General features: G+C 30.8%; 1 protein-coding gene across 1 annotated transcript in view; it reads right to left on the reverse strand.

Moving 5' to 3' along the window:
- LOC131852904 (ceramide transfer protein) overlaps window positions 1–15,857 on the reverse strand; it is a 29,961-nt gene extending 14,104 nt beyond the window's left edge. The window contains exons 1-6 of the mRNA XM_059203651.1: window positions 15,533–15,857; window positions 15,223–15,339; window positions 13,941–14,040; window positions 13,189–13,359; window positions 10,920–11,070; window positions 10,037–10,097 (exon numbers count right to left, since the gene is read on the reverse strand). Coding sequence (XP_059059634.1) covers window positions 10,037–10,097; window positions 10,920–11,070; window positions 13,189–13,359; window positions 13,941–14,040; window positions 15,223–15,339; window positions 15,533–15,751 — 819 coding nt within the window. The 5' untranslated portion in view covers window positions 15,752–15,857. The remainder of the gene's footprint in view (window positions 1–10,036; window positions 10,098–10,919; window positions 11,071–13,188; window positions 13,360–13,940; window positions 14,041–15,222; window positions 15,340–15,532) is intronic.
- Window positions 15,858–15,960: the final 103 nt, after the last annotated feature.

Below are 15,960 nucleotides of genomic sequence, written 5' to 3' on the forward strand. Positions count from 1 at the left end.
TTAAGTATCTATATCATATTTTTTGGATATAGATGCTAACTATCCTAACAGACGAAAATAACATAATTATTAGTTGTGCATATAGTCATTATATTGACTAACACCTAATACTACAACAGATCAATCCAGCTCTAATTTCCTTTTCACGAACCGACCAAGTTGATGGATGGTCGTTTATCATAATTCATAACCCATACCGACTAACAACATGTTTACTATTTGATAATTACGCACAAGTATGATTCATTAGAATATTCCTTTACATTATACTAAACATTTAATGAATCAATCAATTTACTACACGCTTATTAATAAAGACATTACATGTCATACAACAAAATGCATGCTTATCTTGTAAACATTCTAGTATATCACCCTTACACATGATTATCTGAAAATTCGATTGCTGTAATATTTTTTACTAGAGGATCCGCGCAACTTCGTCTGTCACATTTTCCCCGTCTTGTAACATGTTTTCATTGCAGCTCAGATGCTATCGGTCGTAGCGTGGTGTTATGTCCTCCTCAGTAAATGTCCATGCATCCAACATTAAAAGAATTTTAAAAATAGCTGCAGTAGTTGCTCTATATGGTACATTACATGTACCACCTCGAGCATCCAAACTGACAAACTACTTCTTTACAATTTTAATATAAAAAAACTCTTCAAACAAACTACGTAATATATTTTGTATAAGAAGTTAAACGTTTTGTTATCGAACTACATTCACAAAAAACAAAAGTTTTAACAGGATTGCGGCTTGGTATTCCCTTTACGATTAATCCTGTGTACCAACCTTAAAAATATAAACCCCAATTTAGATAGCTGAAAACTACAAAAGCCATTTCCACGACGTTAGTATCTAAAATCGATAGTTCGATTTCGAACACTCCAGTCACGCAATTTCACACTTTCTACGTTTCTGAACTATTCAATGAAATTCCTATCTATTGAATCTGAATAATTAATGAATAGACGCATGAAAATGAACATATACGTATCCATATTATAATTTAAACATTTTATTCCAAAAAGTACTGGGTTTAATATTGACACTATCAATTCAATAAAAAAAATATTTTATTATTGAATTGATTCTCCTGCTTTTCAAAATAAAGTTGAAAGGATTTCTTTTTTATTAAGTTCTCAAAGAGTCCCATGAACATCCTTTTTAGAAATTGAGAATAACTTTTTCTCATACTAATCTTTGATACCTCTGTTACCTATGTAAACATTAGTTAAATACTACTGTTCTTGTATATGTTTATAAAGAACATTACTACAATTACTTATTTTATGTAATATTACAGAAATCTATACGCTCTGTACCTCCTGTAAACATTCATAAAGCTCGTACTTGTACAAAATTGTTCCTTTTTCGTTGTTTGGCTATGGAACTAGCAAAACAACGAAAAAGGAACCGATTCATATAATACCTGATAAACACAATATAGAAATTTAACTGTAATTTGTCGGAACCATAATAGCACAGCATTTAAAAAGCTATAAAAGTGATATTAAACATTATTATCTTGACATAAAGTTTAATTCGATCATAATTTTAATACCTACCAGATTTTGCACAAAGAATATATGATACTTGTGACGTGTAAGTGTGACTAACTGTTTAATATTATAAGCGCCTGATGTAAGCGGAAAAATATTGAAACCAGTATGAGTGTTCCTGCTGAAATAATCCGATATGAAGTGTTGCACGAAATATTTACTAATAATCATTGTCTTGTCATTAGAATAATTTTACTAAGGCTTGATAAATCTATTAAATGACAGAGTGAAGTCCCTACACACGTTGGAAAAAATTTTTAGCAATAAAATTAGTCATATTGCAATATTGAATAATTTTAAAATTTCATTTAAAGTAAAGCACATGGGTTGTTGAAAAATACATAAGAAAAAAAAGATACAGGGTTACTTTTTTACTGGATGAATATGGAATTGCGCACCCGCCTGCGCTAACAGTATACCTACGTTGGTTGACATGGTACATAAACACGAGTAAAAGAATTATAGGGTGAGCATAAATCTGTCAGATCTGATAGGGTGAATTGATATCAATGGGGTCTAGAGCGGGAGGGAATTATTAGTAAAGGCGACTAGTGGCCCCATTGCTAAAAATTACTATGTCAGGTGGACCTCCACACAGTTCGTTCTAGAAACCATCGTGATTGGTGAATCCACTCGGCTCCTTAAAACCTGACATATTATTTATCTCATTAGCGTGCACTGGGATACCGACACCGTTTGCGCAGACGAATGCACTATTCAACATTAATCATTTATAAAAAATGGGGTGTACAGAGCTCAATCTGTAGAGAAATAATAGTCCATTATAAAATATTGATTAAGCTTATAACTACAGGACCAATGTCGGCGTAATCCAAACTATGCAAATACCACATAATACAATCGTATCGTATCATATGCCATTACGAACTTGACAAGAATCAATATTGGTCAATCTAGGCTATGTGCCAAGCATGTTGGCGATTCGTCGCTTCCCTGACATCTACAATAACATTCCAAGTAGTAAGCGTTTTATTTGTAAATAAACAATATTTAAAAATACGATAAATTTATTTTGCGAAAAACAATACACTTTTTTTTATACAAAAATACTAGCATCCACATTTCGATAAGTAAGTATTCCCTATCAAAATGAGTTTCATTAAAAACTAAATGATCCTAGTAAAGCAGACAATACTTAAACAGCAACTTTCCGTGGACTATGTGCAATCATGTTGTGTTATACGTAATAGTGCAATACGAATAACATCATGCTCATTTTAAATATTATATCAGCCGCTTCACTCATGAAAACTCACATACATAATTACGGCCTTCTGTCTTTTTACTCCATAATTAAATTACGTACATTCGAGATTTTAAAGTGCTATTGGTAGTTTAATTACTGGGTATCATTTCAATTTAAACTTTCCCAAGAAATATTGGAACGAGTATAAATTTATATTACTTTTTAATAGTAAAGTTTTACAATCATATATCTTTTACAGTTGAATTATTAAATGTATTTGCATATATGAATGCATGGCTCAACACTACTCGTAGGGAACTGTGTGTTGCGGTTCGGTATCAAATCAAATCAAATTAAAATATCTTTATTCATGTAGGTTTATTAGATAGTTGGGAAAATAACTCAGCCAAGAAGAAATGCACACAAAACGTGTATGTGGTAGCGTTTAGACTCAAATGTACCAAATTAAAATTCCAACGGCCTTGAAGGTCTAGCAGTAGGTGCTTTAGCACACTGCTTTATTTCGATCATCGGGGGTTTGAATCCTCGCACGATGCATTCATTCGTATTCATGAGTATGATTGTTTGTATCGGTCTAGATGTTTTCTATGTATTTAATATATATATATATATATACATAAGTAATTACATCAGTTATCTAGTACATAACACAAGCTGTGCTTAACTTGGGATTAGACGACATTTATTCTTATATACAAAGTTTCTACATAGCTTCTAATTATAATAGATTAGCCAAGCTGTAAGTACTATAAATTGTAGTAGTAGATAATTACAACAAAATTCGCTGTCTCCATAATACCTATCTAGATTATACATCCTAGAGAACGTGGGGTCATTTGCGATTACCGGGCCGCCTGTAATCAGGTTAACTTAACAAGGTAATGAGAGTAGTTGCTCAAACAGAGATTGTAATATACATCAGAATCGGACCATTATGTGTTATGTTATAATATAGTGTTATGTAACAATTGTTACAGTCACAGTAATGTTGGAGTTATGTCAATGTTATTCAATGACCCGTGAGATATTTTTTTCTTGATATTGTACAAAATTATTTATATTACAACCTATTTTTTATTCTTGTTCATTTGGAGGAGTTTATCCTTTAAGGATTCTGTTTCAACAGAATAAATTAAAATATATTATACTAGTTGTGCCCTCGGTGTCACCCGCATGAAATTTGATACATCAAAATCCGTTTTTGCGTAATAGAGTAACAAACATCCATCCATACTCAGAAACTGTCGCTTTTATAATATTAATACTACGATTTTTATATTTGTATATTATATTATTTCTTTTTTTGCAGCAACGTGGCTACCATAGTCTTGTACATACGTGTACAATAATAATAATATTAACATCTGTTCAAATTGTCAAATCAATAACAAAGGACATCGGTAGTTACTTCGTAATACCGACATTTCACCAAAACATATTTTGTATGTAAAATTGTAACAACGAACGTGTATACCAATGTATTAAATATTAATGAAAGCACTTGAAAAAAACGGTGCCATTTTTTTATTCCTTTCGGCTTCGGTTCCACACAGACGAACCGATAGTTGCAGGTTTGATTTGATATTGTATTCATGTCTATTATTGTTTGTATTTGTCTGGTTGTTTTCTATGTATACTTAAAAAAATACTTAAAAATTTATATCAGTTGTTTAGTACTCATATATGCTCTTAGTTTAGGACTAGATGCCATTCTGCGAATTGTCCTTGAGTTTACTATAAAAATTTTGATAGAAATAGCAAAAAAATTGCTGAAACATGATACATCATGTTTCAGCAAATTATTTTGCTATTTATTATAACTTAGGATAATATACTGTAGCCTAAGGTCTAACTTGGCCAGTTCTCATATACCAATTATTACTTTCGATTGCTAGTTACTAGTAATAATAAAATAAGAACCGACTAGTAACATGTTTAGAACTTGCGAAGGCTACAGTATATTTCGTATATGAAAACTAGCCATATTAGACCTTAGGCTACAGTATATTATCCTAAGTTATAAGAAGAAATGATATTTTATATTGGTATAAATACATTTCAGGACAGACCATTGAGCTTGGCACCCATTTAGATCTCACTTCTTTTGTCGTAGAAGTCAACAATCAAGGCATATATCATAATATTAAACTCGGCTATCATTTCACATTTATGTTTTTGATGGGATATCATTACTTTTTGTACATAAATTATACAAGGTACTTATTTATAACTAAATTAATACCAAATTATTTTTGTTAAACTACTGTATTTTCGTATGTTTACGGGGTATAATTGTCTTTTTTTTTGTGTTATTTTTTATATTTTCTTGTAACTTTTAAATGTTAGAGTGCATTGCCAATTCAGTATCAGGAATTTTTGGGCAAATCGGGGCGGCATAACGTCCACAGATGGTTGTACTCTACACGGCGCCCTATTTATCGCACCGCTCCCACACGGCGCTCTATACCGATACGCCTATCATTTAATCATTATTTATAAAAATAATCATCTTACACTATCGATGTGCGCTAAATATAAATATTATATCTCAGTTAATAACATAATAAATACAAAATTCGACTATACTCTTAGTTATAAGTACGAGTATGTTTTAGCCAGAATCTAAATTATAGCAACTAGTGTTCACCTACTACATTCGTATAGTATTCAAACTATACAGTGAATTATAATACATTAATATAACCCATGACCTTCAGATGGCCAGACAATCACTTATGATTTCAGTGAAGCCAAACAACGCATATCGATAGCAACCCTATATTAATTAAATTACAGTCTACACCAGTGGTTCCCAACGTGGGGCCCACGCCCCACGCTCTAATTTGATAAGGGACTCTATTCAAATTATGAAATTTGAATTTCAAGTTTTCATTATATATTTTAAAAATTTACTTACTGTTTCATTAACAATTTTCTAAGGATTTCTCCCTAAAACCTATTATATATTTAAATTTCTTTAATTATTTTTTTATGCTATAAATTATGTATGTTACTTAGTGGGGAGGTTACAAAAGGTGGAGTATAAGAATTTTATAAAGGCTAAGGTGGGGCATGGCACTAAAAAGGTTGTGAAACACTGGACTACACAATAAGTCATTTTCTTGCCCTTTAATGTACGAAACATGGTATGTGATCAAAATAATATCTTTAGACAATTTTTTTTTGTAATTTTATTTTAATACGAGATATGGCTGTAATAATATATGGTCCTACGCCCTTCAATCCTACGGTACGGTAAGATGTGAGGTGTACCACGGTCATCGCAGAGCATGGTGGAAGTGATGTCCGTGCTATTCATGCACATAGATGACAGTTGCCATTAATCATTAGGTTGACCATCAGTTTGTTTGTCAAAAAACAATTTATTTTAACTTTTCTGTTAGCATGATGGTATAGACATTTAGACATGATATATCAGTTACAGATCAGCCTAGAGCAAAGATATATCAAGTAATAATGATTTCTAGGTCAATGGAAGCAGAATGAAAAGCCGCATAACCGGCTACTATCACATACTTGTATGTACGTATATGTATAGTTACTCGATCTATCACATAACGTGTAACCTAAGTTGAAATAGAACACCATGGTCTGTTTTCAACAAGTGTTCCATGAGATTTCTCATTTGAAATGACAAACTTCATACATTTGACGGCCTCGGTGGTCTAGCGGTTTAGCACACTGCTTTACTTCAAATAGTCGCGGGTTCGATTTCTCGCACGGTGCAACCATTTGTATTCTGCTTGATTTCTATGTACAATATATTATGTATGTATTTACAAAAACAAACATCTAAATATATACCCATAACATTGCTTAGAGTGGGACTAGATGGCGCTGTGTTAATTATCCAGTTTTATTTATTTATTTAACATAATACTCATAACAACAATGAAAGCAAAAAGAAATGAAATTACAGCGACTATTTCTTGGTGTTATCTGAATTGTTATATATTTAATTTTATGTCTAATGTTTTTTTTTCCCCTACTTTTGTAACTGGAAATCTGTACTTTTAAGTACTCATAGATAATGCTGATGTTGATGTTATTATAAAAACCGATCGTATATAAAACATATATCGTATACATCGGATACTCATTGTTAATTTAGTTTTCTAATGGTCTAAAAATTATTATTTACTGTTTTATTTAGTTTACCAATTAAAAATAATCGTTCCTTTCTTACAGTATAATAATTAATAATATTAGTTTAGACAAAAATAAAAGCCGTAAATTACTTTATTTTAAAAAGAGACAATGTATGGGTATCTTTTAGATATATTGCTGGAATAAAAGTATAATCCATCACTTTAAAAATGAGTAAGTACTACTATTTTGCATATATTTAAGGTAATAATGTATATGTAAGATTGGTATTGTGATGTGAATGTAGACAACATTGAAGAATAAATTATAATTGCCGCTATTGATTATCCACGAATATCCCTATTAGTATCAAATTACGTGCGTAAGTATTACTGACGTGCACTTTTCCGGATTCTTGTGAAAATATTTGCTACTTTAGTATTATTACTTACTAAGTTAGACGATATAAATATATTTTTATTAATAACTAGCTACTCGCCCCGGCTTCGCCTTGGTGTACATGTATTATATATATAAACATTCCTCTAGAATCACTCTAACCTATTAAAATCCGCTTCAAAATCCGTTGCGTAGTTTTAGAGATTTAAGTATACATAGGGACAGACATCGACAGTGACTTTATTTTATACCATGTAATCGTAATGATAATATCATTTAATCATAAAAAGAAATACCATTACGATAGTACTCATTCGAGAATTTCTCACAGAATACCCTGGTATTCCTGAATCACATAGTATACGTGACTCAGGAATACGAGTGTATGCTGTGTCACTGGTATGCATCATACACCTATAACATGGGTGATCTAAATGAACACACGATTAATAAAATTTTAGCAAACCCTTAACAATTAATAGATTTGGTGGTAGTAATTTACAAATATAATATAGACAGACAGATATTTACGGCAAAAAAGTTGTTTTATAAATTGCGACGAAAATGGGCTTGTTCTAATTTAAACAATATAAGTATACTAGTATGTATGTATACCAATACATTATATATAAAAATTATAATATAGTAATTTATGTAATTGGAAAAGTAAATATTCTGTCGGCCCACCAGATGGTAATTGGTAATCATCATGAATAGCAATACGTTATCACATGACTCCCATGAGACCACCCATGCATTGCCATTCCTAAGTAATAAGATGGCAAGTTTTTATCCTATAATTTCACTGCCTTATATACTTTCTAAAATACAGATTATAAAGCAAGCTGCTTGGCAGCTGAAATATAATAGTTAAAGCTAAGGTACACAATATACAGCGTTTTAGAAATTCTACATCCGCTGCTATGTAATAAGATACACTAAAAAAAAACCATAAGCCACCTGAATCGTATATCGAAAGACAAGTAAGCAATATATACCACAGCTAAGTCAATAAACCACTCACCTGACGCAGGCTCTTCTTAAATATTTTGAACTTCATAATTTTATCAATAAACTAATATTAAAATAAATATATACTAAACACCACAAATATAATTAAGGCACTGTTTTGATTTCTACACAAGGCCACAGGTAATCACTGAAAATAAGTTGATATGTTGAAATTCCCGCGTAAATGAAAGCGCGGCTGCGTTCGGAAACACGCGACCGTCTCGCGCGGCAATCCGCACTAGAGTTAGTTGTGTCGTGTGATTGTATTGGCTGGCATGTGGAAAATTGGTCTGAAGTTATGTTTTGTTATGGGCTTTTCAATCGTAAATATAAAGATGTTTACTTAATAAATTTTCAGTGTATAAAACACATGTGAATATAAATTTGCGTATAAAGAATCTATTTAAGTTGACTATATTATATCTAAGAAAAGATTTATTATAATATGGCAGATACAATATAAACTATAATTAAAATAAGTGTTTAATGTTTTTATAGGGAGCTTTAGAAATAAGATGTAAAATAGTTATAAATAACATTCGCGACTACATGACATGGTTTTATATGATTTCTTTATAAATTATAAAAATGAACACCAGTAGATGTTAATTTTTAAACTATAATTAAGCCTTACTTAAAGACTGTACAAATAGAAACTTACGCAATAAAAATAAGCTAATTTTTAAATATCAGTAATTCATTCTATGGTAATTGCGTAAGATTTTATAATAAACTGCCAGAATCTGCACTAAATATGACAGAGAGGCAATTCAAATCCTATATTAAACAATTTTTGTGTAAGAAAGCCTATTACAGGATAGACGAATTCATAGACGACAACATCAAGTAAATAACTAGTTTATTAGCATACAACGTTATAATTTAATTTTCTCATTGCTTTCTTGATTTAATTGATTGATTTTAGAAATATGAAAGCGTAGCGGTTTTTGTATTGATTGCCGCATGCATTCTTATGTAAAATGTGAATACTATAACTATCAGATAGCAATTGTAAGTAGCTTTGACGTAGTCTAGTGTTTTGAGTAGTCATGCTCACTAAAATGTCCAGACATGTGGCGGCGTGGTGGGCCGGGTCGAGCCTAGTGATCGCTGGCCCATCCGTCATACTCGTGAACGAGTGCTGCTTGTAGGGACTGATCTGCTCTAATCACTATGACTGATTTCCTCTTATTAATTGTTTAACCAGTTGGTTATATATTCAATATTATTTCTATTTGAGTATTTAATAGAATTAGTGCTAATTGGTGGTTTGTATTCACACACTTAAACTTAAAAATGTAAAGTAATAATAAATTATTTAAAAGAGCAACACGCAAGTTTCTTGCTCGTTCTTCTTGTGATGAGACAGCTTTCCGAACGAGTGGTAGATTAAAAAATGTAATGACTATTCAAAAGTGCTTCAATGTAAGTTTATTTGAATAAATGATTTTCTATTCTATTTCTATTCTTATTCCTTTTGTTTACAATGTGTCAATAAAGTATACCTATGGTTCTTCACAGATTTTGTTAAAAATTCGATCATTTTCTATTTCAGTATTTTATACAATAGTTAGTGTTGCACACAATGACTGCTTGATCGTAACAATAATCAATCCATCGGCAAATAGTAATATGAGTATTTTTTTAAATCTGAGTACAAAAAAAAACAAATCCTGAATTTATTACTATAAAAAAGTAATATTTTTACCTAAAAATAACACTTACCTCATGATCAGGTCCCGGTTTAGATGCCAATCTTGCTTCAGTCAGCTGATTTTTCAATGCCCTACAAAAAACATTATAGTAAACGTAAAAATAATAAAATATTTTAAAATGTTAAAGTAATAAAATAAAATAGATCTGAGAACAATTCAATATGTTTTAGTTTTTTATAAACTTGCTTGTTGCTACTTCGAACGAACCAAAAATATGAGAAGTTTAAGTTTAATTTCATTTGCTTTCATTTTCAGCATATGAGAATATTTTTGTACCTACCTACTTCAAACATAGATACATACATATTTTTTATACATAATCTCTCTATGCTTAGTCAATAATACATAAGTATCATTATAATGGACAAAATAATAAATAATTCTTCAAAATCAGAATTGCGTAACTAAGAAAACTTCCTTCCACAACCTATTGTATAAATGTATTACAAATTTAAAGGAGACATAATAAAATAAATACCATGTTTTTGTAAGAAAAAAAAAACTTTATATGGGACTTCGATATTTAAAATAGTGTAAGACTCCAGAACTAGAAACCCAAGAATATAGACCAGTGATAGTTTTCATGACATCAAAGAAGTTACCCCTAAACAAAATGGAAATTTTAAAATATTTATCCAAACTGCAGATGATCAATTTAGTATGAAAAGTTCTCCACTTTATATCTTGTTCACCTTCATGAGTATATTGCAACTAAATTGATATACCTTTTGCCGATACTATACTATTTATAATTTTACATATTTGACAAACAAATAACTGAACGTAAATTTAATTCCCAATAACACCCTTTACGGCTCAACCTGTATAATGATAAGCATTGTAAAAAAGAAATGATTAAAATGAAATGGAATGAAATGAAATGACTAAATTACATATACAACTCCTCGGCCTGCCTGGCTTGCTTCTCCCGCCTGCGCAGTAGCTCTGTGCAATGGTTCAAAGTAGCGATTGTAGCACCACATGTCGCTCGAAATGATGCACTCGTAGCTCGAATCTCACCTGCATGCAGTGACAGATCGTTACCTGTAAAAGATGAAATCACTTAAACATAGGTAACGAATGTATTTACACACTATGTAATTACAAGAAATACGGAATTAACAACAGCAAGCTCAATACGTTTCAGTTGAAGGATGAGAGATGGCAGTGAAATTATCGAATGCAGACTACATGACCCGCTAAATGGCAACGCATGAGAGTACTACTGGCAACACATGACGACGTATACATTATGATGTTTATATAGGCATACTAGTTACCAGCCTGTTTTTTCAGAGTCTTCTTACATAATCGAATATCTTTCATATACTATACGTAAAGATATTTGTTTGCTATGTTTATGTATGTATAAAATAAAGTCGCCGTCGCTGTTGTACTTGTACTTGAGTTCTTTTATTACAAAATGGATTTTAATGCAGTTTTCAATAATAAATAGTGATTCAAAAGGAAGGATTATATATCCTTCCTTTTGAATCACTCTATTTATTATTCAAATCTATTAATGATATATGCGTATTATAGTAGGTACACTAAAGCCAACAAATGTAAATATTTGAAATGCATCCGAGAGTAATCGGGGCGGTTCGCTAATAGTATATAAAACAATGTAAAATCAGAGCATGTACTAATACATACTCGTAACTACTAGCAAGATTTCAAATAATTTTATATTAAAAAAAAACATTAACTTCCTTGGCAAAATCTACGGTTAACTTTACCCATTTAACTACCACTAAATAGTTAGTATTTAACACTTGTTATACTAATATTTGGTGTCATTTATAGGTATTATTAGTCAGACACAGACGAATGCACCACTCCATTACTATTCATTAAAAAAACGTATACACACAAGAGCGTAATCAATTAACTGACAAAGATATTAGATCCATTTAATATGGTAGCATATTAATAAGGCTCTGTGGACATTACCATCGGAACAATATATATATATGGAGCTAGTGTATATAATAATTATAACTCATTAAAATTAGTATAGGCAGGAAGGAAATTGTTTATAATGACCCTTTTTCTAGCAATATACCCTGTTAGGTCAACCTTGATAAGGTCTCTCCCTTGGAAACCATCATAGTAAATTCTTAGTAAATTTATCAAGATCGGCTGACTGCCTAAACTGATGCTCATCTTATTATCCTTTACTGTGTTATGCCTGCATAAACCGTTAACCAAGGCGGATGTGCCATTCCATTAATATCCATTAAAAAAATACAGTATTGTTACTGCTAGGAATTTTGAAATGTACACAACTACACAAACATTATAATTAAGATACATTAATTAGATAACAAGTAGAACTATGAGGCATATTTGCGAAAAACTTCATTAGCTTATTGGTGCTAGTTTCCGTTAATGTAGCGAATTTATTATGCTAATTATATATCTAGGATATATCAATCTTTTGCATTAATATTACGCACTGTGTGTAATAGTATAAATCTATTTATTAGTAAATGACGTTAATGATTCTGTGATAAACAATAATTACTGTACTATACTGTACCAATACAATATCATTTACAGTGATTATATTTTCTTTTTAAAGAATTATGAGTATTGTACAGGTCTCCATAATAATGATACATGCTGTTGGATAGTAAAGGATGACAAAGAAGAAAATGAAGGATGATGAAATAGAGCATGAAGCCAGGTCAATTAGCCTATCATGCCCTTTCTTTACATTAATTCATTAAGAGCTTGTCGGTAGAGTTCTTGTCATTTTCCACGATCTTCCATAATTTTTTTTAATTCTTGATTTGTATCAAAAAAATTGGAACAAAATTGTGTTGATCTAGCAGTGCCTTGGTCTTCCCCTAGAGAATTAACTAAGGAATAACCCGAAAGGTTTCCAGGGGAAACCACGCAGAAGACGCCCTGAGATGGTACATAACAAAGTCACCATTATTAAATAATCTGCTAATAGAATATATTAAATATGTAATCTTTATTCTTTTCTTTAAGTTTAATCTATGAGTAAAACACATCATACTGACAAGTGATGTCTAATTTTGTGTCATAGAAGTAGTAGTGTAGTATCACTTTAGTAGGTGTGACTACCTACTAAAGTTATTTTGATTTCAATAAAGCACATGCAAAAGAAAAATTTTATAAATCTATATTTACCATCAGCCAATTTCACAGCATCTATTGGTTCAGTAGTGTCATCACTAATTTGAGGGTATGCAGCAACACACTTGTCAAAGTACCGTTGCAACTGTACAGTTTGTTTTGACAGCAACTCGGTGTATGTATCCACCTCTTGAATCTTTTCCGTGAGTCTGCGAGCGGTACGTCCTGCAAAATAATTAGATGTTGTTGTTATTATAATTAATAAATTATTCACTACAACTTTATCGGGATTGTTTATCAGAGGGAACAGTGTGGAAGTTAAGCGGACAAGTCCTAGCTAGTTAGGTAGTTCCTTCTCCCCTTCCCCTCTGTTGCCATTATGAGCCGTAACAAGTATCAAATAATTTCATCCAGAACAGAAGTTTTGTCCTCACATATTATGAAATATGATAATCTAACCGTTATCAGCATATCTATATCAAATACAAATATTATGGTGAATGCTATATTTAAAACCAGGGCGTCTGGGGGTGAACCTACCACCGTTTATCAGATTAATATATTTGATGAGTTTTTCGGAAACACTGAAATACTCAAACATTATTTATGATGTGTGACTAAGACAGTACACACATCAAGTGAAAATGTGATGTGATGTAGTAACAATTAACTGAATATAAATACTGCTCAATAACAATTAAATGTCTGATACTATATGTCTATTTATATAACATGATATAAGGTTTTCTAATTGAGTGACCAAAGATGTAACTATTACTGTTAGATAACAATAAAATTATAATAACCATGAGAGCCGGTAGACTGCAAAGATGTAACTGATCCATGCCTCCGCAAGCCACCTCCATTGGAACTGCTGTCTGAACTTGTGCCATATCCCGATTCCACCTATTTGAAACAAAAACAATAACAGTTATGTATTTATTTAAAGCTACCTAAATTAATTCTAAAATACCAATAACACTACATGATAACAATGTACACAGATCAAGCAAGTAGTTTTTTTATAAAAAAATGTTGAATACCTAAGAATGCAGAATTTTTCAACTAGAAATAATCTTACACAGAATAAAACATAACATTAGTATTTTATAATAAAGTATAATAATCCCATACATATCCAGATAAGATTACTTTTATTACCTTTTTTTTATGAGAACTGATTATAATTATCAATTTTTAATAAATCATTATGACTTTTACGTTTGTGCTTATAAATTATTCAAAATAACATTTTATGTAAACATTTACTACCTTTTTCCAAAAAATTATAAGGATTTTGACAAGACACTAATTTTTATAGTAGATTTCTAGGTATTCACTTTTAAAAAATAAAGTGATTAAAATAAATGTATATATTGTAATGGCTTGTTAAAGAAACATATTTCACCATAAGTTTAAAACTCCAATAGGCAAAAAGGATTTATAGGGTTTTAGTTTCTATAGATTGATTATAATAGGATTACCCCATCATATGTGTAACAATAACAAATAAATAGTCAATATTGTACAACATACTGGTAAATACAGCAGTACAGTTTATATTTATAATAAATAGTACATGTTTTTATGCATGCTAGTAATAGCAAGGTCCCTAAAAACATACTGATTTTAAAAAGTTTTGTAGTTTAATCAATTTATCCCTAATATTACTAAAATTGTGATCAGTTGTGAAACAAAATCTTAAATTATACCTAATCTTAAAGCAATTATAATTAAAGCACAGTCAAAATGACATATTAAACCTATATAGTAACAAACAAATAAACTATATATCTATCTATCTATATACAATTAAAATAAAATTGCACATTTCGTATGTAATATTTAACACAAAACCTAGTACAAGGTCTTTCTTGAAATTATATTAATACATAAGCAATATTTCAATGAAACAAATGATTATCCACAAACGATGGCCTTGCAGCCAATTGAAACTGAATATCTAATAAAACAGTGATGACTCATTTTATCTCATTGAGTTGTGATCATAAAAAAACAGTTCAGAGTTTGTACTTTGCTCATCTTATCATTAATGCATATTATTTATTTTAAAAAAGGAATACTCACTTTGAATGATTCCAAAACATCTATCCATTGTTGCTTCTCTTCAGGATTGGAAGCTCTGAGATACCAGACGCAATCATTTACAGATACATCGAATCTACAGTCATCAAATTCATGTGGCTGAAACATGCATTCCAATACAAATACTTGTATATAAAAACTAATCAAGGTCAATTAGGATTATAATTTGCCTCACGCTATTGGTTGTATAACAACATGATAATCTGCGGTATTATATTATTATTAAAATAAAAACAAGGAAATTGTTTTAACTGTCGTGGTATTCTATAAACATTCTTCATGTACCCCATACCTTAACTTTAGCTTTTTTCAAGCATAAGGCACCTCGGCATCCAAGATTACTCTCCAACTCGCTTTTGTAATAGGACAATGTAGAATCCTTCAAAACAATAAATCTGTCCTGCCAACCGTGAATATAGTTTGTCCATTTACTCAAATGACCACGGAGTTCTTGAGTTCCGCCTTCATCTGTATCTGAGTTGTCGCTCACTGTAATATTTTCTTCCGTCATATTTACAATTAATTATTCTCATTAAATTCTAAATGAAATTAAAGAAATCAAAATAATAATTAAAGGAAGGAATAGAAAACTCGTTAGCGTTAGCCACTGATACGAATTAAATTGTTTTGTTGTAGTAATAGCTGTCAGTCATACGTGACTTGAGATGTCAATCAATCCATCGTCAGACATCAAAGATTATATTGTCAAACTGATATATC

This window comes from Achroia grisella, unplaced genomic scaffold (assembly GCF_030625045.1).
Source record: "Achroia grisella isolate CSIRO2021 unplaced genomic scaffold, CSIRO_AGI_Agris_v1 utg869, whole genome shotgun sequence".
NCBI lineage: Eukaryota > Metazoa > Arthropoda > Insecta > Lepidoptera > Pyralidae > Achroia > Achroia grisella.